Below are 26,768 nucleotides of genomic sequence, written 5' to 3'. Positions count from 1 at the left end.
TTCTGCTCTAATCATTATTCTCCTGCTGGGTTTAGGCTTTATTTGCTGTTCTTTGTCTAGCTCCATTAGGTGTAAGGTTAGGTTGTGTATTTGAGGTCTTCCTTGTTTCTTGAGAAAAGCTCATATTTCTATATACTTCCTTCTTAGAAAATAGTTGTGTTTTGGGGCAGCCCTGGTGGCGCAGCGGTTTAGCGCCGCCTGCAGCCTGGGTGTGATCCTGGGGACCCTGGATCGATTCCTACATCGGGCTCCCTGCATGGAGTCTGCTTCTCCCTCTGCCTGTTCCTCTGCCCCCCCCCCCCGCCGTGTCTCTATGAATAAATAAATAAAATCTTAAAAAAAAAAAAAGTTGTGTTTTCATTTGCATTTGTTTCCATGAATTTTTAAAATTCTTCCTTAATTTTCTGATTGACCCATTCATTCTTTAGTAGGATGCTCTTTAACCTCCAAGTATTTGAGTTCCTTCCAAATTTCCTTTTGGGATTGATGTCAAGTATCAAAGTATTGTGGTCTGAAAATATGCAGGGAATAATCCCAGTCTTCTGGTTCCAGTTGAGAGTCAATTTGTGACCCAGTATGTGATCTGTTCCGGAGAATGTTCCATGTGTATTTGTTTTTGTTTTTTTTTTTTAAGATTTTATTTATTTATTCATGAGAGAGAGAGAGGCAGAGACATAGGCAGAGGGAGAAACACACTCCATGCAGGGAGCCTGATTCGGGACTCGATCCTGGGTCTCCAGGATCACACCCCGGGCTGAAGGCGACGCTAAACCACTGAGCCACCGAGGCTGCCCCGTCTTGCTTTTTTTTCCAATCTGATAACCCGTGTCTTTTGATTGGAGCATTTAGCCCATTGACATTCAGAGTAACTATTGAAAGATAATGAATGTAGTGCCTTTGTATTACCTGCAAAGTCTCTGTTGCTATGTATTGTTTCTTTTCTTTTATGTCTGTGTTACTTTTGGGCTCTCTCTTTGCTTAAAGGATCCCCTTTAACATTTCTTGCAGGGCTGGTTTAGTGATCAAAAATTCTTTTAGTTTCTATTTTTTTTTTTAATTTTTTATTTATTTATGATAGTCACACAGAGAGAGAGAGGCAGAGACATAGGCAGAGGGAGAAGCAGGCTCCATGCTGGGAGCCTGACGTGGGATTCGATCCCGGGTTTCCAGGATCGCGCCCTGGTCCAAAGGCAGGCGCCAAACTGCTGCGCCACCCAGGGATCCCTAGTTTCTATTTTTATCTCCTTCTATTTTGCATGACATCCTTGCTGGATAAAGTATTCTTGGCTGCATATTTATCTCATTTAGCACTTTGAATACCGTCCTGCCAGGTCTCTGTGGATAGGTTTGCTGCCAGTCTAATGTTTCTACCTTTGTAGGTTGTGGATCTCTTGACCCAACCTACTTTAAAGATTTTCTCTTTGTGCCTGAGATTTTCAGGCTTCACGATTAAATGTCAAAGTGTTGACCTATTTTTATTGATTTTGAGGGGAGTTTCTCTATGCTTCCTGTACTTGGATGCTTGCTTCTTCCCCCAGATTTGGAAGTTCTCAGCTATGATTTGTTCAATTATACCTTCTGCTCTCCCTATTTCCTCTTCCTCTGGGATCCCAATTATTCTAATATTGTTTTGTTTTATGGCATCACTTATCTCTCGAGTTTTTCCCTAGTGATCCAGTAGTTTATCTTTTTTCTCAGTTTCTTTATTCTCTGTTGGTCTTCTGTATGTATCACTGATTCTCTCTTCTGCCTCATTTATTCTAGCAATTAGAGCCTCCATTTTTTTTATTACATCTCATTAATAGCCTTTTTAAATTTTGACTTGATTAGATTTTAGTTCTTTTATTTCTTCAGAGAGGGATTCTCTAGTGTCTTCTGTTTGTTTGTTTGTTTGTTTGTTTTTTCCCAAGCGTAGCTGGTATGTTTATAATTGTTATTCTGAACTCTAGTTTTTAACATCTTACTTTTATCCCTACTGATAGGTCCCTGGCAGTCAGTACTGCCTCTTGTTCTCTTTTTTGGGGGTTCTTCTGTCTTGTCATTCTATCCAGAGAAGAACAGATGAATTAGAGAACAGAATAATAAAATAGCAACAAGGACCCAGAAAAATAGACACTAAACAAATCAGAAGAGACCAGAAACTAATAAAGGGGGTAGTGGTGGAAAGAGAGAATATAATCAAATAGGTGAACAGAACAGAGCAATACTCTAGATCCTTGGTGTATTTTGGTCTGTTTGTTACAAGAAACTAGATGCCAAAATTGTATAGAAGAAAAACTTACATATATAGAAAAAATAAAGTTGAATATAATGAAAGGAAACCAGAATTGAGAAATATATATACATATATAAATGTAAAAATGAAAATTTTAAAAGATTTTAAAAAGTTGATAAAAAGAAATTAGTTGAAAAGGAAAAAAATTTAAAATTGAAACACTAAAAGAATCATGAGAAAAAAACCCATGAATTCTATGTATTTTTTTCCCTTAGTGCTGGTGCTCTGCTTTATACTTCTGTGAGATCAGTAAACTTAGTCTCTTAGCTGGATGTTTCTGCTGGTCTTCTGGGGGAGGGGCCTATTACACTAATCTCAGGTATCTTTCCCTGGGTGGAATTGCACCCCCCCTCTTGCCACGGGGCTGGGTTCAGTGTAAACAGTTTCAGATTGCTCTGTGTAGCTCTTGTTCCCGGAAGGCTTTCCATGCTGCTTTTTTTTTTTTTTTCCCATGCTGCTTTGAGTGATGGGAATGAAAGAGCCAAGGAGCTGAAAGTTCACACACCCTCACTTTTCATTGTGCCCTCGTGGAAAAGCAGTCAGTCATTCTTGTCTGACTGTTCACAGACAAGACTCCACACTCTGTTCGCCTAGCCTGTGACCAGATGTTTTTATCTCAGGCTTGCGGACCCCCTTTCAAGTGTCCAAACTTTACAGACTCCTGTGGTGCACACACCTGTTGGGCTTCTCCTCTGCCACTTGTTGGATCCCTTCTCAGAGAACAGAGGTTGGACTGCGCCACAGTTTAAGGTTTATGGCAACGTTAAGCAGAAAGCCCATTTCTGGGCTCTTTGCAGTTAGCTTCCCTGCTCTGAAGCTTGAGAACTCTGCTGCACTCAGGCATGCCGGTTCTTACTGTGATCCCGGGGATCCCGAGACCACACTGTCTTATCTAGGATTATGCTCCACTTCACCACCTGAACAGCTTTCAGGCAGGGACGCCCCTTCGCCAGAGCAGACTTTTAAAAGTTTGGATTTCGCCCTCTGCTGCTGCTATATCACTTTCCAGTAGCTAGCGTCCAAGGGCTCCCTCCTAGTATATCCTCTCAGATTTACTTCTCTGCACCTCCTACCTTGGAAAATGTGGTTGCTTTTCTATTGGTAGAATTGCAGTAAATCTTTTTTTTTTTTTTTTTTTTTAAGATTTTATTCATGAGAGACACACAGAGAAAGAGAGAGAGAGGCAGAGACACAAGCAGAGAGAGAAGCAGGCTCCAAGCAGGGAGCCCGATATGATGGGACTCAGTCCCGGGATTCCAAGATCACACCCCGGGGCCAAAGGCAGGCGCTAAACCACTGAGCCACCCAGGGATCCCGAATTGCAGTAATTATTTTCTTACATCTCAAAACCTGTTGAGTTCACAGATGTCCAGGTGATTTGATAGCTGTCAAGCTGAATTCCAGGGACCAGAGTAAACTTGGGTCCCCTACTACTCTGCCATCCTCCTCCTTTTCAGTAAATACTGTAGATTTATCCATGTTGTACGTCATTGTGGTTTATTTCACTGATGTAAAGCATTCCATCATATAATTATGCCTCAGTGATCTAGTTTAAATTTGGTGGACAGTTGGTTCTTTTTTTTTTAATTTTTTTTTTAAATTTTTATTTATTTATGATAGTCACAGAGAGAGAGAGAGAGAGGCGCAGAGACACAGGCAGAGGGAGAAGCAGGCTCCATGCACCGGGAGCCCGATGTGGGATTCGATCCCGGGTCTCCAGGATCGTGCCCTGGGCCAAAGGCAGGCGCCAAACCGCTGCGCCACCCAGGGATCCCCAGTTGGTTCTTTTTGATCATTTACTTTTTGAATAGCTTTTCTGGCTACTTTTTTTTTTTTTTAAGATTTTATTTAAAAAAAAAGATTTTATTTATTTATTCATAGACAGAGAAAGGCAGAGACACAGGCAGAGAGAGAAGCAGGCCCCATGCAGGGAGCCCGACGTGGGACTCGATCCGCGGTCTCCAGGACCACACCCCAGGCTGCAGGTGGCGCCAAACTGCTGCGCCACCAGGGCTGCCCCCATTTTTTTTTTTTTTAATTCAAAATCTTTTTATTGGGACAGTGTCCTATTCATCTTGATTCAGGGAGCTTTTAGTGCTGTTTCTGCCTGAAGGGGCATCCTTCTGTAAGCCTTGCTTTTCCTCCCGTGGCCTGGCAGAGGACGGTGGAGCAGCTGACACACAGAACTACTGTCTGCGTGGCTGAAGATGGTGGTGCTTTTGTAGAATCCCGGGCACTTCTTGTGGGGCTCTGCACCAGGTGCTTCTTCTTGTGCTTCCTTTTCTCTTCCGGGGATGGGTGCAGGAGGTCCTTTGTGAGGGGCATGTTCTCATGGGGAGGTCGTCACCATCAGAAAGGGCTGCCCGGTACATTCTTCTATACATCTTCTGGTGACACATGCATGCACATGAAGACATGAACCTGACTTTCAACTTTTTTTTTTTTTTTTTTTTGACTTTTAACTTCTGTAAATATTACCAAATTGTTTTCTAAAGTGCTTGTCCCAGTTTACACCCTCATTAACAGTGTATGAGCAGGGATCCCTGGGTGACGTAGCGGTTTAGTGCCTGCCTTTGGCCCAGGGCGCGATCCCGGAGACCCGGGATCGAATCCCACGTCGGCTCCTGGTGCATGGAGCCTGCTTCTCCCTCTGCCTGTGTCTCTGCCTCTCTCTCTCTCTCTCTGTGTGACTATCATAAATAAATAAAAATTAAAAAAAAAAAACAGTGTCTGAGCATTCCCATTGCTTCACATCCTTGCTAACACTTGGTATTAACTATTCTGAAGGAATAGAAATAATATTTCCTTGTCATTTTAATAGGTTCATCCCCCCCTTTTTTTTCATCCCCTTTTTATATGTGTATTGTCGTCAGTTCTTTTTTGAAATAGCTCTTCAATTGTTTCCTATTTTTCTTTTTTTTTTAAGAGGGGGGGAAAGCAGTAGAGGGGCTGAGGGAGAGGGAGAGAGAGTATCTTAAGTATGCTGCCCATCCAGTGTCGAGCTTGACATGGAGCTTCATCTTAGAATCCTGAGATCATAACCTGGGCCAAAATCAAGAGTAGAATGCTTAGACTAAGCCAACCAAGCACCCCTCCTATTTTTCTCTTGTTGAGTTGTAGGAGCCCTTTAAAAATATGTATTGTGCTAATCTTTTCTTCATTTTATGTTATGCCTTTTCCATCTTATGTCTTCTGAAGAAGAATTCATAATTTTAATCAAGTTTACTATACTTTTCCCTCTTTGGTTAATGCTTTTTGTGTTTTAAGAGATCTTTTCCTGAACATATATTTCCGTATTCTTTTTTTTCTTTACCAGTGCTTATATACATGTTTTTATTTTTAATTTATTTCTATTTTTAATTTCTAAATTTTAATTCTAGTATAGTTAACATTCCTGTATTAACTTCTAAAGCTGTATTATTTCACATTTCATATTTAGGTGTGTAATCTACCTGGAATTGATTTTTGTCTTTGGTGTGGGAAGTGTGGCCAAAGTACTTTTTTCAGTGTGGATACCAGATTGTGCAGTACTCATTTCGAAAAGATTGCCCTTGCTCTGCTTTCTGTAGTGCTACCTTTGTTCTTAAGCAAGTGTGTATGCATGGATCCACTTGTGTTCTGTTTGTTTCTTCTTGTGTTAGTGCTGTTATTTACTTTGGCTTTATTGATTTTTAGGTCTGGAGTGGGGTCTAGATCTCCAATAAAATAACATAACACTGCCACTCCAGGAGAGTGTGGCCATTGGGTCACATTCTTGTATTAGGGGTAGGGGTAGTAGAAAAGCCCCCGCATTTTGACAGTCTTTAGTAGCTTGTATGTAGAATTCTAAAAATACATTTAAAAATCTTTTTTATTTTTTAAAAAACACGTTTATTAAATGTAGCCATTTGATACATAGTTGCACACATTATTTATGCACATACAAAAACACTTTCTCATGTTACTTCCTGATCTTTATGAACATGGATAATTTCAAATTGGGCCATTGACTGTGTGTACTTTAGTCCATTTTATATATTTATTTCTTTGTTTTACTCCTTTTCTTTTTTTGAGAGAAAGAGAAGGGATGAGGGAGAGAAGTACAGAGGGAGTGGGAAAGAGAAAATCTTAAGCAGGCTCCATGCCCAGCAGGAGCCCACCACAGGACTTGCATGACCTAAGCTGAAATCAAGAGCTGGATGCTGAACAAAACTGAGCAACTCAGGCACCCCTATTTTCTGATATTTCTTAAAAATAATTTTGCAAATAGGGTAACTTAAATTTTTTTTAAAGATTTTATTTTTATTTATTTATTTTATTTATTTATTTATTTATTAATTAATGAGAGAGAGAGAGAGAGAGAGAGGCAGAGACACAGGCAGAAGGATAAGCAGGCTCTATGCAGGGAGCCCGACGTGGGACTCGATCCCAGGTCTCCAGGATCAGGCCCTGGGCTGAAGGCAGCGCTAAACCACTGAGCCACCCAGGCCACCCCTTTTTAAAGATTTTATGAATTTATTCATGAGAGACACACAGAGAGAGAGGCAGAGACACAGGCAGAGGGAGAAGCAAGCTCCCTGTAAGGAGCCAGATGTGGGACTCGATCCCAGGACCTCAGGATCATGCCTTGAGCCGAAGGCAGATGCTCAAACGCTGAGCCACCCAAGCGCCCTGTGGTAACATATTAATTAAGAATCGAGTTGGTTAAAAAAAAAAAAAAAAAAAAAAAAAAAGATTCGAGTTGGTATATCTGAGGGTGTTTATCATTTTTCAACTTTTTCATGCTTTTGGAAGTTTTTATAATAAAATAATGGGAAAAATGTTTCAAAGAAAATTTTATGGCACAAAATACTATTATTTTTTTTAATTTAGATTTTGAGAGATTTGATAGATTCTTTTAAAAAAAAATTTATATATTTATTCATGAGAGACACAGAGAGGCAGAGACACAGGCAGAGGGTGAAGCAGGCTCCTTGCAGGGAGCCCAGTGTGGAACTCAATCCCGGGCCCTGGAATGGGCCCTGGGATCAAGCCCTGAGCCAAAGGCAGACACTCAACCGCTTAGCCACCCAGGAGTCCCTTGATAGGCTCTAAATAGAGTGCAGATGTGGAAGTTTTGAGTCAAAGAGCATGCATTACTTTTAAAAACACCTCGCCAAGGTTCATCTGGGTGGCTCAGTTGGTTAAATGGTTAAGTGTCTGCATTGGGCTCAGGTCATGATCTCAGGGTCCTGGGATTGAGCCTCGCATCAGGCTTCTTGCTCAGTGGGGAGCCTTCTCTGTCTCTGTCTGCTGCTCACCCTGTTTGTGCTCTCTCTCTCTGTCAAATAAATAAATAAAATCTTTTAAAAACAAACAGAAACCATGTCACCAAAGTGATCTCCCTAAGAATTGTACTAAGTTACTTTTTCACCAGCAATGTATAATTGTCAGTTTCATAGCCTTTCTCATCATGAATGGTATATTAACATCAAAAAATATTAATTTTATATTAATCCTATTTTAAATTTGTATTTCTAGTTGTCGTGTTTCCATTTTTCTACTAGCATTTTGGTAATAACCTAATCTGACAAAAAAGGTGAGATAATTCCTCTGGGAGATTAAGTAGATGCCTAATAATGGCAAATTTGGAAAAGAACAGAAAGGATATAAACTGTAACAAAAGTTAAAATATGGTGTTAGGCTTTAGTAACATACTTCTGGACAAAGTAGCTGAGAGTTAGAACTTCTTGAGATTTTTGTGTAAGGTAAAAACCAAAGCACACTAGAAATCACAAATTAAATGGTGAAGGGAAGGATGTTGGATTTAGATTTGTTTTTTTTAAGATTTTATTTCTTTATACATGAGAGAGACAGAGGGAGAAGCAGGCTCCCTGTGGGGGCCCCGTGTGACCTGAGCCGAAGCCAGATGCTCAACCACTGAGCCACCCAGGCATCCCGGATTTAGGAATTTTCTTTACACCATTCAACATAACTACATTGTCAGTGGATTATAATTAGGTATTAAAATTACTTTCTTTTAAAAAAGATTTTATTTATTAATGAGACACACACACACACATAGAGAGAGAGAAAGAGGCAGAGGGAGAAGCAGGCTCCATGCAGGGAGCCCGATGCGGGACTCGATCCCGGAACTCCAGGATCACGCCCTGGGCCGAAGGCAGGCGCTAAACCGCTAAGCCACCCAGGGATCCCCCTAAAATTACTTTTAATACCTAAGCTTAGGAATTACAAATATTATTGAGTAAAATATAACTGATCAGACCATGTAAAGATTTAACTTTTATGATTAAATAGGCAACCTCATATATAAACAACAAATCATTGTAGCAAAATAACAGAGAAAGATCTAACCTTAGTTAACATTTAAGCTATAGGAAGAGCTTCATTTATCTTTTTTTTTGTTTTTGTTTTTTTTCTGCAGAAGTCACTAAATACTGACTTTAACCTGAAACTACTAGAAACAGACCCACAGCTAAACTCTTCTTTGTGCACATACATGTGATTTTTCTCCCCAGTTTCCTTCAGAAACAAAGTTCCAAAAAATGTCATTTAAATTTGAAAACTTAGGTTTAAGTACTTATCTTGAAAGTATTTTGAGCTGAGAATAATCCATTCATGAAAACTAGCCTAATGTTGGCAGTTAAATTTTTCTTATAAAGCTGAGGGATGTGGGATCCCTGGGTGGTGCAGCGGTTTGGCACCTGCCTTTGGCCCAGGGCGCGATCCTGGAGACCCGGGATCAAATCCCACGTTGGGCTCCCGGTGCATGGAGCCTGCTTCTCCCTCTGCCTGTGTCTCTGCCTCTCTCTCTCTCTCTTTCTCTCTCTCTCTGTGACTATCATAAGTAAATAAAAATTAAAAAAAAATAAAGTGGATGCAAGATATTAAAAAAAAAAAAATGCTGAGGGATGTTATATGTGCCAAACCAGGGTGACTTACTTTTGTCTTATAAAGCAGTTGTGCAATTTGCTACTCATGTGTTTGCTCTAAGGGAGACCTGAAGATTGCTGCATGATGTTTATTGGATTTTCTACAGAGAATCTTGAGAATATATTTTTTTCTTTTTTAAAATTTAAATTCAATTAATTAACATATAGTGTATTATTAGTTTCAAACGTAGAGTTCAGTGATTTATCAGTCTTATGTAACACCCAGTGCTCATTGCATTCCCTGCCCTTCTTAATGTCCATCACCCAGTCACCCCATGGGTGACTGTGAACAGTGAGCCTGATCCCAGGACCCTGGGATCATGACCTGAACCTAAGGCAGATGCTTAACTGAGCCACACAGGTGCCCCCAATTTTAATTTTAAACACTTAAGTGGTATTCGTATCTCATGGGTTTCACTTGAATTTTTAACTATGATGAAGATGAGGCTATTTATGTTTTTGTAAGTATTAGTAGATAGTGTGGTGCGAAATTTGCTAAGGAAAGTCTGTTAATGCTACAGTGAATGAAGTAGTCTAATTTTAGAATCAATTTTGCCTTTTTCGTCACTTGAGTACATCCTCTGAGTAGTAGCATATGCTGTTACTTCGGGCAAGGAGTACAGAGTGAACATTGAGGCCTTCATACCATCCTAGATGAGGTGGTTTTGTTGGGCTAGTAGTACACTTTTTTCCCTTCAGCCTTGGAATATAGGTCAGTGTTTCTCCAAGTGAGCACCAAGTGAAATAGTTGGCTACACATACACACGGATATGTATATTTAGTTTTTTTGTGTGGAAATAAATTCTTTAGAAAATTAGAATCCTATTCTGCCAGAAATGAATGTGAAAGTTGATTGTGTCAAGGTAGTGCAACTGTGACAGTTTTCAACACTTTTTGTCATTAGTATTGCAAAGTTTTATAGCTAATTTCTTTCTTTAATTACAGTGCCCATTTATCTCCCATCAGCATCTTACCAGCCTCTGCGGAGTAAGTAGTATACTTGTAGAAGACCATTTTTTAAAATTTAAAAATATTACTTCACTTTAGAAATGAAAATCATGTATTTATTGTGCTTAATTTAGGGGAAGGATTATACATAAGGCAGTGAACCTAGTTAATATTTTATGTACTGCAGTAGGAACAAATGAAGAAAGAATGCATTGCCTAATATATAAAATAAAAATTGAATTTTCTTCAGAGGATTTATTTATTTTTTTAAAAGATTTTATTTATTAATTCATAGAGAGAGAAAGAGAGAGAGAGGCAGAGACATAAGCAGAGGGAGAAGCAAGCTCCATGCAGGGAGCCCGATGTGGGACTTGATCCCGGGTCTCCAGGATCATGCCCTGGGCCGAAGGCAGGTGCCAAACTGCTGTGCCACCGGGGCTGCCACAAAGGATTTTTTTAATCTTTTGAGATGATTGAGATATGTCATCTCTATTAAATTTTCTTAAAGAAGTAAACTTCATGTAAAAAATATGGGCAGGACTCTTAGTTTCTTTGATTTAGCTGAGTATTGACAAATTATTTTGCTTTATAAATGTAGCTTTGAAAAGTATTTAAATGGTTTTTCGGTATACTAGCAAGGAATGAATTACTGGGACAACTGATCCTTCCCACCTAAGTAGTAATAGTGATACTGTGATTGATTTGTATAATATCTATTTGGGTAAATTTCTTTTAAACTTTTAGCCCAGTATCATGAATTCCTTTTATGTTTCTTTTTATACTCTACCCACTTAAATACCCTGTTAATTTGTCTCCTTAGTCCACGTTTTAATGTTTGTATTTATGTGGACAAATGCCCAGTTCGGTGACTGGTTTTCACTAAAATGTGTTCTATTTTGTAGCATTTTAGAAAGAACAATTAGAGCAGCTGTGGAACAGCACCTTTTTGATCTGCAGAGCAGCATAGATCATGATCTTAAGAATTTACAACAGCAAAGTCTGGTGTGTAATAATGAAGCAGAAAGTATTAATTGTGATGGGGAAGGATCTAATAACCAGTAAGAAACTTTTATAACATTTTACTATTATTAACAGTTATAAAATTATTTTATGATCTTTTAAAAACCATAGTTTACTTACGTAATGGGATCTCATCTTGGGAATTTCTCGGTGTGTGTGGAAAGTGACTTTGTATATAAATTGTATATGCTCACTTAACATTGAAAATCTAAATCTTCAATTAAGTTAGTAGACATTAAGTTCAATACTGCCAGATTTTCCTCCCTGAACACCAGATAAAGTAGTGAACTTACCTCACTATGCTGTATGAAAAATGTTAAAAAAGTTAGACCCATACTATTTGAAACAAATGGTCACACCAATGAGAGACATGAAATGATCTAGACAGCTGGGTGCAGGGACAGCAGATCGGCATCAGTCATAGTCATTGAGTGAAATGGTGAGCAGAATCATTTTTTGCAATTTACATTTTATCCCTTCACCAGCTACTACCCTGCTGCCCTCCCTCCATACTTTTTTGTTGTTTAGCTGTTAATAGTTGAATTTTGTATCAGTTAAAAAGTACCTCTGTGTGCTATGCGATTTGTGAGGTTATTTCACTCTTCATCTGACTTGTTACCTTTAAATGGATGAAAGGTCTCCTCTCCTTTCCTGTTATCTCAGCCCTGTACTTGAGGGATATAAAGGTGTCTTTCTTTGAGACCATAATACAATAATTTCATTGTTTTTATTTATCAGATTTTATTTGAAGGACATATGAGAAAGATGTACAAAAAAATGGGTAGAGTGATTTTTCTTTTGAAGAGTTTGATTTTTAAAAGGCCAAATATATATAGTACACTCTAGAATAGCTATTAAATATTAAATGAAACTGAAAAAGTTAATAGATATGAAAACTAGTGGTTACAATATGTTTATTTTAGAAATACCATATTGTACAACTGCAGGTTTGCTGTGTAGTCTGAATAGATGGCATCATTAGCCTGTGTACCTCCATGGCCCTGATTTGTGTTGCTTTGAATGCATGATTAGAACTAATAAAACTGGATTGATCTCGACTATTGGGCTGAATATAAAGGAAAAAAGCAGTATCTGAAAAAAAACCCCCAAAAACAGTAGTTAGAAGTTGGAAATAATGGGAAAGTGTTCCAAAGGATAAAATGAATATAAGTAGATTCCTTAGTGTTTGTCTTTATTCTGGCTAGAGATCCTGAAAACCTTTGCCCATGCTCAGACAATATTTTTATTTTTATTTCTGGGGAAGTAACTTATGTTCTGACTTTATTGGTAGTATCATCTTTGTAAATCAAAGCCTGCTGCAGGATTTTTGCATATTCTAAATTCTATAACATGAAAAATCTACAATAGGAAGCTATTCCTACAGTACTTGGTAAAGTGTTTGATATTATTGTGTCTAGTGCTAGGCTTATATTTTATTGGAACAGATCATTATGATTGAGAGTATACATTTTTAAGGAAAATTATTTTGGCACATAAATTATCTTTTCAGATTTGTTTTTGAAAATTATAAAAAAAATAGAAAAAAATTATCAAAGAGAATAACAAACAAGGTAATTTTCTTACAACATTCCCTTGAGAGACAAAAATAAACTTAGTGTGTAAGTTTGAGATCATTGGTATTTATTTATTTTAAAGGTATTACATAATCAACATTTGGCCTGATCTGATTTTTTAATCTTCATTACTAGGGTTGATATTGCTGATGATATTATTAATGCCAGTGAAAGTAACAGAGACTGTTCAGAACCTGTGGCTAGCACTAATTTAGACAATGAAGTTATGCAACAAGATTTTGTATTTGAGGATGAAGAAAATAATCAGGTAAGAAATGCACAGACTAAAAAATCTTTGTGTAGGTATGCTAAACATACAACTCTGATTGCTTTATGTGTTCCTTTGATACCAGAAACTGACACACATACTTGTCTTAATTATAAATCCCAAGAACATAACTCTCTCTGTAAAGATCTAGAACCATCATTGGGTAGAGAATTATATATAAAATATTTAAAAATAGTTTTCCTGGAAAGAAACATTAAAATGTTAGCTGAGGTGGTTGGTGATGTTATGGTTGAATTTTCTTACTTTTAATAGCTTTTTCTATTTCCCAATTTTTTTCTGAAGAATGTGAGATCTCTTCTTTTTTTTTTTTTTTTTTTTTACCTTTGAACCTTTTATTGGCCTCCTGCTCCTCAAAGGGTACTGTTTTGCTGCCTCAGTGCCTCAGAATTTTGGGGTCGTTGGCATGGGATCTTTTCATAAAGAAAACTGGTGAACATCATTTTAAAAGTAAATTGTTTTCATTGATGATAATTGGCATTGGTAACATTGTTTTTAAAATGGCAATAAATATACAAAGCAGTATCCTAAGACGTGTTTCAAAGTTTAGTTTTGATAACACTTTTTAAAATAAGATTTTTTTTTTTAAGATTTTATTTATTTATTCATGAGAGACACACACAGAGAGAGGCAGAGACACAGGCAGAGGGAGAAGCAGGCTCCATACAGGGAGCCCGACGTGGGACTCGATCCCAGGTCTCCAGAACCACACCCTGGGCTGAAGGCGGTGCTAAACCGCTGAGCCACCTGGGCTGCCCTAAAATAAGATTCTTAATGAATAAGGAGGTTTTCTTCAGCATGTTTTCATACTAAAGCATAAACTTTAGGTGTAGGTGTAATAAAGAATTCAGGATCTGTCAGCTGAGATTTGTATTCTGGCTTTGCCTCTTTTTTTTTTTTTTTTAATTTTTATTTATGATAGTCACACAGAGAGAGAGAGAGGCAGAGACATAGGCAGAGGGAGAAGCAGGCTCCATGCACCGGGAGCCCAACGTGGGATTCGATCCCGGGTCTCCAGGATCGCGCCCTGGGCCAAAGGCAGGCGCCAAACCGCTGTGCCACCCAGGGATCCCTGGCTTTGCCTCTTAATAGCACTGTGACTTTAGCCACATTACCCAACTTTCCTTATCTCCTCTTTGCTTTTCCATAGACAGGTGGGGAGTAATATTTATATTAGGGGATTGTTAGAGATATCCAGAGAAGTAGAAGTATACAGTTATTTTATAAGCTAGGAGACGTTTCACAGAAGTTAAGCTCACAGAAGTTAAGCTGTTCATGTTATTTTCACTGTACTTGTATATTAATGCTTTTACTTCTACTGATATGTTAGATCAATCCCTTTTCATCTATTCGTGGTTACTGCTTCTGTAGTTGTCTCCTTGCCCTTCTCTGGATTATCAGTTTCTGCCTATCTATTGGATCATTCCCACCAATATAAAATGTTATTTTCCCATGTTTAGGAAATAACTCTCTCTTGACTCTTCACCCCACTGTAGTTAAGCCCCTATGTTTTTGCTTCCCCCATAATAAAATAACTTGAATGTGTTGTCTCTTTAATTCTTCTCTTCCCACTCTGTCTTGAACCTCCTTCAGGTAACTTTTTGCCCCCATCATTCTTCTGAAACTGCTTTTGCAAGTTACCAATAATGTCTGTTGCATATTTTACTTGATATATGAGTACAGTTTAATTCAATTAATTACTCCCACTACCTTGATACCTTTTTTTCCTTGACTTTTAGGATCTCTCTCTCCTCTGGTTTTTTTCTACTTGACTGGCTGCTCTCTTTGTTGATTGCTTTTCATGTTCTGAACCTTTGAAATTTGGAATGGCTCAGTGCCCAGTTCTCAATATTGCTTATTTTCATTCACTCCCCCCATAATCTCATTTAGGCTAATGGTTTTTAAAATAGCATCTACTTGCTAAAGATTTCCAAATTTATATATCTAGGTGAGATCTTTCTCTTAAACTTAATTCCTGTGTCAAGTTGCTCTGCTTAACATTTCCACTTAAATATCTTATAAGCATTTTGAATTTTACAGGCACCAAACTGAATTTATAATCTTGTCCACATATCTGCTTTTCTCAAATCTCAATCTCAGTAAAGGAGAATTTCTTCCATATGCATCAGCCAGAAACCTTGAGTCATCCTTGGTTTCTTTCACTGCATATCTGGTCCTTTACAGAGAGGCCTTTTGGCTATACTTTCAAAGTTTATATGGAATCTGTTGCCAACATGTGGGTCCAAACCAATATTTCACCTAGATTAATAGATTGATATAATTTCCTGAATGATATCATCTCTGACTCCCTGTGGTCTTTTCTCAGCACAGCAGCCAGAGCGATTCTTTTCAAAGGAAAATTATATAATGTCACTTCTCTTCTCAGACTCTTCCAATGCCATATAGGAGTAGGCACTCAGAAACACTGACTGATGGACATCTTAGTATTAAGGTCCTGTATGGATTGCTGTTTTCCCAGGTGTTCCATGATTTGCTTCTTCCTTTGATCCTGCAGATGTTTTCTCACTTTTACCTTTTCAGTAAGGCTAAATCTCCTCATCACTCTGTTTTAGTATTAGGGGGTCTTCCCATTGACCCACTCCCATCTAGTCCTGGAGTTTCCTGTCCTTCTCCTCCTTGCACTTGGTAGTGTTATTACTGTTGTACATATCTTTTAAATTATTAGTTCATTGTCTTTCTGCCACTATTAGACTGTAAAACCCTAAGCCTTTATGAGGGTTGAGATTTTTACCTGTTTTGTTCATTATTGCATCCCCATTATCTAGAACACATAGGTATTCATTAAGTACTTGTGGAATATGTGACCAAACAAATGGAGAACATCTGGCTCTTAGAACAACTAAGTAAATTTGTTCTTGTTCTCTTCTCTTTTGTCTTTTAAGTAGGCTCCACACCTAATGTTTGGTTTGAGCTCTAAACCCTATGGTCAGGAGTCATGCTCTCCAGCTGAGCCAGCCAGGCACCCCCTAAGTAAATGTGTTGAATGAAAGTAGTGTATCGATTACTTTGATAAGAATGCAAGAATTTTTTTTTTCCAAAAACTTGGTTTTTTAGAGCAGCTGTAGGTTTACAACAAAATTGAGAGGGAGGGTACAAGTAATTTCCCATATGCTCCCTGCTGCAACACATGCACAGCCTCCTGCATTATCACTATCACTCACCTGAATGGTACATATTTTACCAAGGATGAACCTACACTGACACATTGTAAACACTCAAAGTCTAGTTTACCTAAAAGTTTATTCTTGGTGTTGTATATTTCCTGGATTTGAACAAATGTATGACAGGTATTCATTATAATATCATACTCTGGTTTTTTTTTTTTTTTTTTTTTTTTTAAAAATTTTTATTTATTTATGATAGTCACACAGAGAGAGAGAGAGAGGCAGAGACATAGGCAGAGGGAGAAGCAGGCTCCATGCACCGGGAGCCCGACGTGGGATTCGATCCCAGGTCTCCAGGATCGCGCCCTGGGCCAAAGGCAGGCGCCAAACCGCTGCGCCACCCAGGGATCCCCATACTCTGGTTTTTAAACTGTCCTAAAAATCCCCTGTACTCTGTTCTTCTCTCCCACCACCCTGATTTTTTTGTTGTCTACATAGTTTTGCCTTTTCCAGAATGTCATATAGTTGGAATTATATAGTATTTGGTTTTTTCATATTGACTTCTTTTACTTAAGTCATATGCATTTAAGGTTTCTTCATGTTTTCTTCATGGCTTGATAGCTTATTTCTTCTTAATGTTGAATCATAATCCATTGTTTCAGTGTACCACAGCTTTTCTATCCATTCACCTACTGAAGGACATCTTGGTTGCTTCAAGTTTTGTGATTAAGAATAATACTGGTACAAAAATCTGTTTCTTTGTGTAGACATAAGTTCTTAACTCCTTGGGTAAATACTAAAGCAGTATGATTGATAGATCATATGGTACAAGTTTTATAAGAATCCCACAACTGTTTTCCAAAATGGCCGTACCATTTTTATATAATATCAGTAATGTATGCATATTCCTGTTGCTCCACAACCTCACCAGTATTTGCTGTTACTGGTGTTCCAGATTTTGGCCATTCTAATAAGTGTGTGTAGTGGTATTTCATTGTTTTAATTTGCAGTTCCTTAATGATATACCATGTTGAGCATCTTTTCATATGCCTGTTTTCCATCTATATCTTCAGTGACTTCAGGCCTTCTGCCCATTTTTTTTTTTTTTAATTTATTTATGAGTGAGAGAGAGGCAGAGACATAGGCAGAGGGATAAGCAGGCTCCATGCAGGAGCCCAGTCTGAGCCCAGTTGATCCCAGAACTCTGGGATCACACCCTGAGCCAAAGGCAGACGCTCAACCACTGAGCCACCCAGGCGACCCTGCCCATATATATATATTTTTTTTAATCTCTCAAACTCCAAGCTCATTTTTTAATTGGGTTGTTTTCTGTTGAGTTTTAGGAGTTCTTTGCATTTTTTGAGTAGCGGTCATATGATAAAAGAGGTTGTTTTTTAGATGTCACATGTAAGATCATGTGACATCTGTCTTTCTGTCTGACTTCTTTCACTTAGTGTAATGCACTGATGGTCCATCCATGTTGTGACCAATGGCAGGATTTGCTTCTCTTTTTATGGCAGAATAATACTCCGTTGTATAAGTATGTGCACTACATTTTCTTTATTCATTCATCCATTGATGGACTCTTAGGTTGTTAACACATTTTGACTCTTGTAAATAATTCTGCAGTGAAAGTGGCTGTGCAGTTATCTTTTTGAAGCAGTGTTTTTGTTTAAGTGTTTGGATAAGTGCCCTGAATTGGAATTGCTGATAATCATATGTTCTGGTTTTAATTTTTTGAGGAATATCTAGACTTCTTTCCATAGTAGCTGGACCAGTTTACATTCCTACCAACAATATATTGTGGTTCACATCTTTGCCAGCACTTGTTATTTCTAGTCTTTTTGATAATAGCCATTCTGACAGGTGTGAGTTGCTATCTAATTGTGGTTTTGATTTGCATTTCTCTGATGATTAGTGATGTTGAGCATGTTTTCATGTACCTTTTGACATTTTATATGCCTTTGGAAAAATTTCTCTTCCAATCCTCTGCCCATTTTTAAATCCTGTTGTTTTTTCCTATCGAATTATAGGAGCTCTTTTATCCATTTTGGATATTAACTCATTGTCAGATATATTGTGGGTTTGTTTTGAGAGCGTGAGTACATGTACTTGATCTGGGGGTGGGGCATAGGGGGAGAGAGAATTGCAAGCACATTCTATGCCCAGCGTAGAGCCTGATGTGGGGCTCAGTCTCACAATCCAAAGATTGTGAGCTGAAATCAAGTTGGACACTTAACTGACCGAGCCACTCAAGCACCTCTGTCAGCTATATTGTTTGGTAATATTTTCTCCGTTTAGTTGCCTTTTCATTTTGTTGATGATTTCCTTTACTGTAGTGACTTACATACACCTTAATCAGTAGAAGAAATTGGCTTAGAAGTATACTTTATATACTGTGTAGTAAGGTTTACTAAGCAAATTAAATGTGTAGAATGGAGTGGGGATATTTAGCTTACTTAAAAGAAAGTACCTTAGCATGCTTGGAATATTGGGTGGGTGGAGATGGGGAGATGCAGAACTAAATATTGTGAAATCATCAGTAATGGATGGATAAGGACTGGGGGGAAGCCAGAAAAATTACTAGAAATGCCCATTAGGCTTTAATTAGCTCCTGGAATTGAGCCCCAACAGCCCCTAAACATTGGCATTACAATTATGCTGCAGCTGCTGCTCTCAAGAGTACTGCCTCCACCACCACCACCACCACCACCACCACCACCACCACCACCACCACCACCACCACCAAAGCTCTTTAGCTTACCTTAACGGAGACTAGAGCACCTTAGACTTCCTTTTGAGGACTGATGGTTTGGGGGAAGAGAGGGGTAGGAGGAGGAGGTATGGGCTTGTTTACCGGCTAATGTTTTAGAGAAAACAAGTTATTTCTACCCATCTACAAAGGAATGAATGTTTTATGTAGAGTGAATTCTGAGGAAGTAAAATTCCTTTAAGTGATAAAACTCAAAGTTTTAGTTCTCAAAAAAGTATTGTTTATTTTCATCTGTTAAATTGAAGTCTGGACATACTTTAACCTGACCTTAATACCTCTTTTTTTTTTTTTTTTTTTTTTTTTTTTGTCCTGGGGCATAATGTAGAAGATAACTCTGCACCTTACTCTGAATTCCATCTGCCTTCTTCACTGTTAGTGTATCAGTTTTTGTCTTCTGTTATTGTGTCGGGCTTCGCTCTCCCTCTATTCACCTCCAACTCATGTGTGTGTGTGCTCACGCTCTCTCTCTAATAAATAAAATCTTAAAAATAATTATGTTGTCTAAATCTGGCTAGAAAGTATTATAGCAGTCTTTATATTTGTTTCCGTTATTTCATAGTATAATGAATTGTAGGTTAAATAGAGTTGGAGATATGATTGTATGTTTTTATAGTAGAACTTTGTGGGCAGCCCAGGTGGCTCAGCGGTTTAGCGCTGCCTTCAGCCTGGGGCCTGATCCTGGAGTCCTGGGATCAAATTCCGCGTCGGGCTCCCCACATGGAGCCTGCTTCTCCTTCTGCCTGTGTCTCTGTCTCTCTCTGTCTCTCTCTCTCTGTCTCTCTCTCTCTCTCTGTGTCTCTCATGAATAAATAAAATTTAAAAAAAACCTTGTTTTTCTTCTAAGCTATTTCTTTTGATTCACAGTAACTGTGAGATAGGCAAATAAATGATTATTCTCATATTTGTGATGAGAAAAGTAGAGCTGGGACTTGAACTTGGTTCTTTGAGTAAAACATCAAGGCTTATTTTAAATATTGTGTCTAGTAATGATTATTTCATGGGCCCAAATTTGAAAAAGTAAAGTTATATCCTAGACAGAAAGGTTGATGAAGTCTGATATGGAGATCAGTGATTCTCAAAGTTTGAGTCTCAGGATTTCTTGATACTCTTAAAAGGGTTGAGTATCCCAGAAGGGTTTTGTTTACATAGGTGTATCAGTATTTACCACATTAGAAAATAAAATTTAAAAATTAGAAAGTGTTTATTAAATTCATTCAAGGTACCATAAATACTATTGCTTTTTTTAACTTAATAAAAATAAAAAGCTATATAAAACTTTGTTTTTAAATAAAACATCTTCTAGAGCAGCCTGGGTGGCTCAGCAGTTTAGTACCGCCTTCAGCCCAGGACGTGATCCTGGAGACCCCTGCTTCTCCCTCTGCCTGTGTCTCTCTCTCTCTCTCTCTCTCTCTCTGGGACTCAGTCCCGGGTCTCCAGGATCACACCCTGGGCTGAAGACAGTGCTAAACTGCTGAGCCACCAGGGCTGCCCAATTACTCTCTTTAAAAAGAGATGCCAACACCTATAGACTACTATGAAGAATTTGACTAACTTGTGATCTAATACCATAATTTAGATGGGAAACTTCTCTCATATGTGAATATTGGGAGCTCCATTAATACAGTGGTGGTGTTCTTTTTTGTCAGTCTATAGGTATACTCTTAGAGCCATGCAGTGACCACGGTGATAGTGAAGATGGCTGCCTTGAGGGGTAAGCATTTTCTCTCATTACTAATTAATCATTTTGAGAATTAGAGCACTTTACAGATTTGGGGGTGAGATTTTTAGATGAATCTGTCATAACATATATTTTTGATAACCTAAAAAACCAACTTCTTGTTTTAGTAGTAAATATAAAGTATATTCATAAATACTCAGGGGAGCCACAGGTTCAGACAGACATTAGTTATAACTTGGAAAATGTTCAGAGGGAGGAAAACTGAGCCTTCTTGGAGACACTCAAAATTTTTCACTTGATTTGTAGCACAATTGGGAGTTTGTTGATATTAATATACCATTCAGTGAGTTAATTCATAGTCTTAGAACTATGATAACTAACTGAAGGATTATAGCATATTTGCTTTACCACATTTGTATAGGATATTTTTGTTCCCTTTCCAGCTCCACCTTGGTTTATCCCAGCATAGTCTTACATAGTTTGTGCTTGTTTACTTCCTTGGCCAGGAAAAATGGGAGGGAGATACTAAGGCAATGAGTATTTCAGCCATATGTAGTCTCCATAGATACTCAACAGATACAGTCCTTTGAACAGAAGCTTTCTAGAATGTTTTCAGTCACTGAATGGGTTTTGGATCTTGTTACCCTTTTTCTGATTCTTTGAACATTGCCAGTTACTATAACTTTCTTAGGAAGGATGATTGATATTCAGAAAACAGATCTGTAATAAATGCAGACTAGATTATAAATACTAAGGATTCTCAAATATTACTGATTTGATGATAGCTTGTTGGCAAAGGTAAACTTGTGTTAATGCCATTGTCTCTCTTAATTGTGAGTAGGAAACCTGTTTTCTGAGGGTAAGTAAATTCTTTGGAGCCATGTCTCTGGAGTGTCTCCATACTCTGAAGGTCCACAGATTTCCTGCTTACAGCAGTTCCTTGTGCTTCCTTTCAGGAGGCAGGAATGATCCTCTTCCAGCCCAGGGAGTATTGGAGCTATGGGCTGAAGATATAAGATTAACAGGCATCCCCAGAATGATGACATCTGGATTTGGTAGAACAATAAGGATCCATTTAGTGAGGACTCAATCTTTTTGGAAAAGCTCTTTCCTCTTCAACTTGTGTATAGGTTAGCAAACTTGTTTTTAGATCCAAAGAGTTCCTTGGTTAGTTGGATTACATTTTGCATGCCTAACACTCATGTTTCTCAAATTTAGGTGATTGGGTCTTTTGTAGTCGTAAGGTAGAATGTAGTTCATTCCACCGTTTGCTCCCACTCTAAGCAAGGGAAGGCCTTTGAGCTTGCCAGAGAATTTAATTTAGTTCATTTCTTATGCTCAGCAAGAATAAGGTAATTATGCATATGATGAGATGATTTGCCATAGTTAGGTCAAGACATGTCTTCTTGGTACACACTGGGAGAGAAACCACATCTGTGTATCATTGTAAATTGCCACCATATCTTTGGGGAGAAGAACTTTCCCACTGTATTAGTTATATTGCCAACCTACTGTGATACTAGATGCTCTGTGGATTGTTGGTCAAATAGGTAGAGATCATTTGTGACAGCTTGCTCTACTACTTGTTCTAAATAGGGGTTCATTTTTATGGGGGAGAATATGGGGTGAATTGAAATTTTAAAAAGATTCCTTTTTATATGTTACCATTATGTTTTGAGGAAGGAGAAGTTTAGAAGTAGAAATCTTGTTTTGATTGTGATAGAAAACAATCAGATTTAAAATATAGGACCATAAAAAAATATAAAGAACCATCGCTATACCTTTACAAAAAAGTCTTTAAGAGAAAGAAGTCCCAGAGTGGGGGATAATAAAGCTCTGGTTAAAGCTAATATTTACTTTACAAAATCTTTCCATTATTTAGTCAACCCCGTTTGGTTTCTATTTATTGTGGATTTTAATTTTACTCTTAAATGTTTTTCTTTTGGGGGGTGGTTGTGTGGGGGAGGGTGGTGAATGTTACTTAATTTTTCTAAACTTGAAGTAATTCTGTGGATCTTTTCAGTAGTGTGTGATTTTCAGATATAGGGCTCCAAAGAATGGGCATATGTTCAGTTGTCATTTTCTTCTCTCACATTATAAATGCTGACTATATGGGGAAGAGAGGAATCTAGGTAAGAAATGTGCAATGATAGTAACCTACTTATTCCTAAAAGACTAATAACTGTACTTGTATTTTTAGGAAGGAATGTGTGTCATTTGACAGTGATACATTGTCACACTTGATTCTGGTAAGAATTATTTTTTTCTTGTGATTCTTACAAATTTGACTAGGTTTAACCTACCAATTATTATATCTGGCCTTCAACTCTTAGGTTGAATAGGTTAAAGGAGATGTAAATACAGATTCTCTTACCAGGTATTTTACATTTAAGCAGCGACTTAATTAGTCACTTTTGATTATAAGTAACTTGGTTATAAAAACATTTTCTTGGGTGCCTGGGTGGTTCACTTGGTTAGTGCCTGCCTTTGGCTCAGGTCATGATCTTAGGGTCCTGGGATCAAGCCCCACATAGGGCTACCTACTCAGTGGGAAGCCTTCTACCTTTCCCCATGTCCCCCCTTTGTGCTTGCTTGCTCTCTTTCTAATAAATAGAAATCTTAAAAAATATATTAAAATTTTTTTTCCCTGAATTTGGGATCCAGACTTTGTCTTCCAGCACTACATATTATAAAATTGCAAATATGTATTTGAAAATAATTTCGATGGTGGGAGTGGGACAGCTGAGTATAGATAGGCACAATAATACACTAATGGAGACCATACAAGGATATATGCTGCTTGTTTTTAAGCTGATTGAGAAAAGCTTTGTGGTTATGAAATGTATTCTTTATTTTAAAATACAGGATTCTAGTAGCAAGATATGTGATTTGAATGCCAACACTGAATCAGAAGTACCAGGAGGTCAAAGTGTTGGTGTTCAAGGGGAAGCAGCATGTGGAACCCAAATTCCACATTTAGATCTGAAGAATGTTTCTGATGGTGATAAATGGGAAGGTAATTTTAGCCACACGTTATTTTCCTGATACTCTTATTTGTAACTGAAATTACCTAAAGCAATAATGAGACTACTGTTCTTTTCTGGACAGCCTTATTCATTTTGACTTTCAGTTCTTTCTTTCATATAAGAAGAGTGAGTGTTGTTACTCAGATGCACTAACGAGATTGTAGGGTGACTATCTCATATATACTAGAAGTTCTTATCTGATCCGTTAGCTTTGAAGATGAAGTTAGAAGTAAAAAAATAAAATCTCCAGGATAGGCTTTTGTTAATTGTTAAACCGGTGCTGTCTCCCAGTCTTTGAAAATTTCATATGTTAGGGCTTAGAGATTTCACTTTAAACAGGGGGCTTATATGTAGCTATCTTTCCTTTATGATCATCAGGAATACTTTTTTTTTAATGTTCTTTAAAGGCATTTCTAAGCAAATATACCATATCCCTGCACCTGTGTATTAGCATGGATACAGAGTCCTAACAGTTTTTACATAAAGAGAAAAGTTTAAAAAGCACGCCACATGTGTATGTGTTTGTCAGAACTCAGTAAATGTGTAAAGACTCGGATTTCGTTGTATATAAGTTTTTCTTTTTTTAATCAAAAGTTGCAAAACCTAAATAAATATTGAACTCCAGTGAATGATTTGCATGCTGAAATGTTGATGAGGAATGTATCATTACTTGCAGTTAACTTTGAAATCCATGAAAAAAATAAGTTGATGGGATGGATAAATGTTAAAAAGCAAGTATAGTAAAATGTTAATGGTAGTATCTAGGTGATTGATGTTTGAATGTTCAGTGTAAAATTTTTTCAAGTTTATGGTATATTTATAAACTTTGAAATAAAATGTTGGGGTGGGAGAGTGGAAGCCAGCAACAAACTTGAATTTAGGAGTCCTGGATCATACACCTTCCTAGGTAAAGAGTTTTTGAGACACTCAGGAATCTTCAAGTTACTTATTTATTCACTTGAAGTCCCCTTGGTTATGTCACATTTGGTAAGTTAGCTGATGACATAGAGTAGCCATAACAAGAATTGCAGTGCTAATACTACGGGCTCGTTTTGCCACCTCAAGTCTACTCATTTGATCACAACTCAATTTTATTTATTTATTTTTTAAGGTATAGCTAATTTTTTAAAGCCCCAACCAAGTCATCGTCTGTGCCAATCTTTACTGCTGTCTCTCCACCCCCTTCCTTTTTTTTTTTTTCCTTTTTTGTATTAGATGTTTGGCATGCCAAGTGGCATATTATGTGTCTTAACTTAGACTAAATCAGGAAGTTGTCTTTCATTTGCTTTGTTCTGGGTCATTAGGATGTTTGGAATTTATGAAGATGCTCCCCAGAATTAGGGGATATGTTAGCATCCTGGTGGCAGTACAGATCAACCGTCCCTTTCATTTATTTACCCTGGCATAGTCCCTGAAAAGAAGTGGTGGTCAACAGAGCATCCTTGGAGCCAGCTGTAGTAGGAAAGCAGTCTCTGAAAGATGAGGCTGGGATTCTGACAGAGGGCGGATGCTTCACCCTTTTTGGAGAATGTAGATAAATAGCCTTTCATAATCTGTGGCCTGGGCCAAATTGATCTTAAGTTTTAAGCACAGAAGAGCACTTGTTTTCCATGGTCTGAGGAGATAGATTTTTCTGTATTCAGCTTCAGCTTTCTGGAGGCTTACCTAAAGAGAACTTAATGCCGGGCTCACTGTTTGCCTGTCAGAATCCACCTCTTGCAGCTTGTGGTACAGAAAGAAACTAACTATAGACTTCTAATTTTCAGTGCCTCAACTGCCCTGTTAGAAACCTGGCTCAACAGCTGTGACAAATCCATGTAGGCCGCCTGCAGGTTTTTACAGGAATAGGGGTCAATGACTTTCAGAGAGCCAGTGGCAATAGACATTTGGGTGAACTTCTCTGCCATGAACCCTGCATGTGCTTGGAAGAATGCCTGTTAGCAGACCATTTTGTTCCTTCCAACTTTGCTACCAACACAAAGATTGATTTTCTGTATCTAGGAATTAGGATGCTCTAATGAAAGTCTTCCTTAAGAGACCAAGTTAATTTTAGACACTAGGTACTTTGGAATCAGAGACCTACCTTGTTTAATAGAGAACTGGGGTCTCCACATAGAAGCCCACCTTACTCTTCCTTAGTATGTGGGTTTTGTTTTTTGTATTGCTCAAAGGATAGTCAACAGAATGCAGTTGGCAAGCAGGTAGTGCACGTCTACCCACCGGTTTGAATTTGTAGCAGCCAATCAAAAGGTTTTGGCTTTTAATGGAAGTGGGCAATATCTTTCCTTCAGATTCTCTCCTGCTAAAACTCTTGAATGAAATACAAGTGGTGTCTTTTCAAAGAGCAAACTAAGGGAGATATTTTTCTGTCAAATCGATTAAACTAAAAAGCTTCAAACAGTACTTGGTGTTAAAGAGTTTCCATTTCTTCAGTTTTATGTTTGAGTTTTAATAAAACAGCACTACTTTGATTTTTTTGCCTTGCTTGCTGAAATGGAAATGTATGTTTGTGTTTGTTTTTAAAGTTTGGTTAGTAGTAATTTCTTTGAATAAAGTTTTTGAGCAGAATGCCTAACTGGTTTTAGGGAAATGTTTTTGGTATCTTTGGCTTTGTGTTAGTTATGTGTATGGTTTGTTCTGACTGTGCTGTGTGTTCACTTTAGTATTTTTTGCCATTTTTTCCATTTTATTAGCGTCATGCCCTATCACTTTTCCCCTCATTGATTTCAAAACAATGCATCTGCAGAGAGATGGGGAGGGTAAGTATGGTTCACCATAGTTTAGTTTTTTTGCCTTTTTATGGTTCACTTTGTTTGCCTTTTTATGAGCCCTTCTCCTGCTGTCCACATATATTAGGAAAACTGTTCTGGGTTAAAAATGATACCCAGAAAAATTCATTTTTGTTACTTCCCTCTTAAAACAGGTGATTTCTCATAAAATGTTTATTACAAGTTATTTGCTGGGAAGCAGGTACAAGGGTTGCTTTGAAAATCACTTTATTGCTGGGTTTATTGTGGGATTGCACGCTTTTACCCAATTTTTAGTTATCAGATTGATCTGGGCTTTAAAAACTAAATTATGTTCTTATTACCCTGGAAAAATTATGTAATGCTTTTAGTTGCTAATATATAAATTAAAACTAAATTACTAAA

At 37.8% G+C, this 26,768-nt stretch overlaps 1 protein-coding gene across 18 annotated transcripts in view; it reads left to right on the top strand.

Moving 5' to 3' along the window:
* Positions 1 to 26,768, top strand: part of FAM13B (family with sequence similarity 13 member B) — an 86,347-nt gene that overhangs the window by 41,656 nt on the left and 17,923 nt on the right. For 10 of the 18 annotated variants that reach the window (XM_072841123.1, XM_072841125.1, XM_072841128.1 and 7 more), the window contains 7 exons: positions 10,132 to 10,173; positions 11,037 to 11,192; positions 12,864 to 12,996; positions 20,559 to 20,623; positions 22,791 to 22,839; positions 23,456 to 23,606; positions 26,310 to 26,375. In XM_072841123.1, the coding sequence (XP_072697224.1) occupies positions 10,132 to 10,173; positions 11,037 to 11,192; positions 12,864 to 12,996; positions 20,559 to 20,623; positions 22,791 to 22,839; positions 23,456 to 23,606; positions 26,310 to 26,375 (662 nt within the window). Of the gene's footprint in view, positions 1 to 10,131; positions 10,174 to 11,036; positions 11,193 to 12,863; positions 12,997 to 20,558; positions 20,625 to 22,790; positions 22,840 to 23,455; positions 23,607 to 26,309; positions 26,376 to 26,768 lie in introns of all 18 variants that reach the window. The other 8 variants (XM_072841139.1, XM_072841134.1, XM_072841136.1 and 5 more) reach the window with 4 other exon arrangements.

This window comes from Canis lupus, chromosome 10 (assembly GCF_048164855.1).
Source record: "Canis lupus baileyi chromosome 10, mCanLup2.hap1, whole genome shotgun sequence".
NCBI classification, from domain to species: domain Eukaryota; kingdom Metazoa; phylum Chordata; class Mammalia; order Carnivora; family Canidae; genus Canis; species Canis lupus.
Note: the sequence above shows the minus strand (reverse complement) of the source record. Positions and strands in the feature narration are given on the sequence as shown.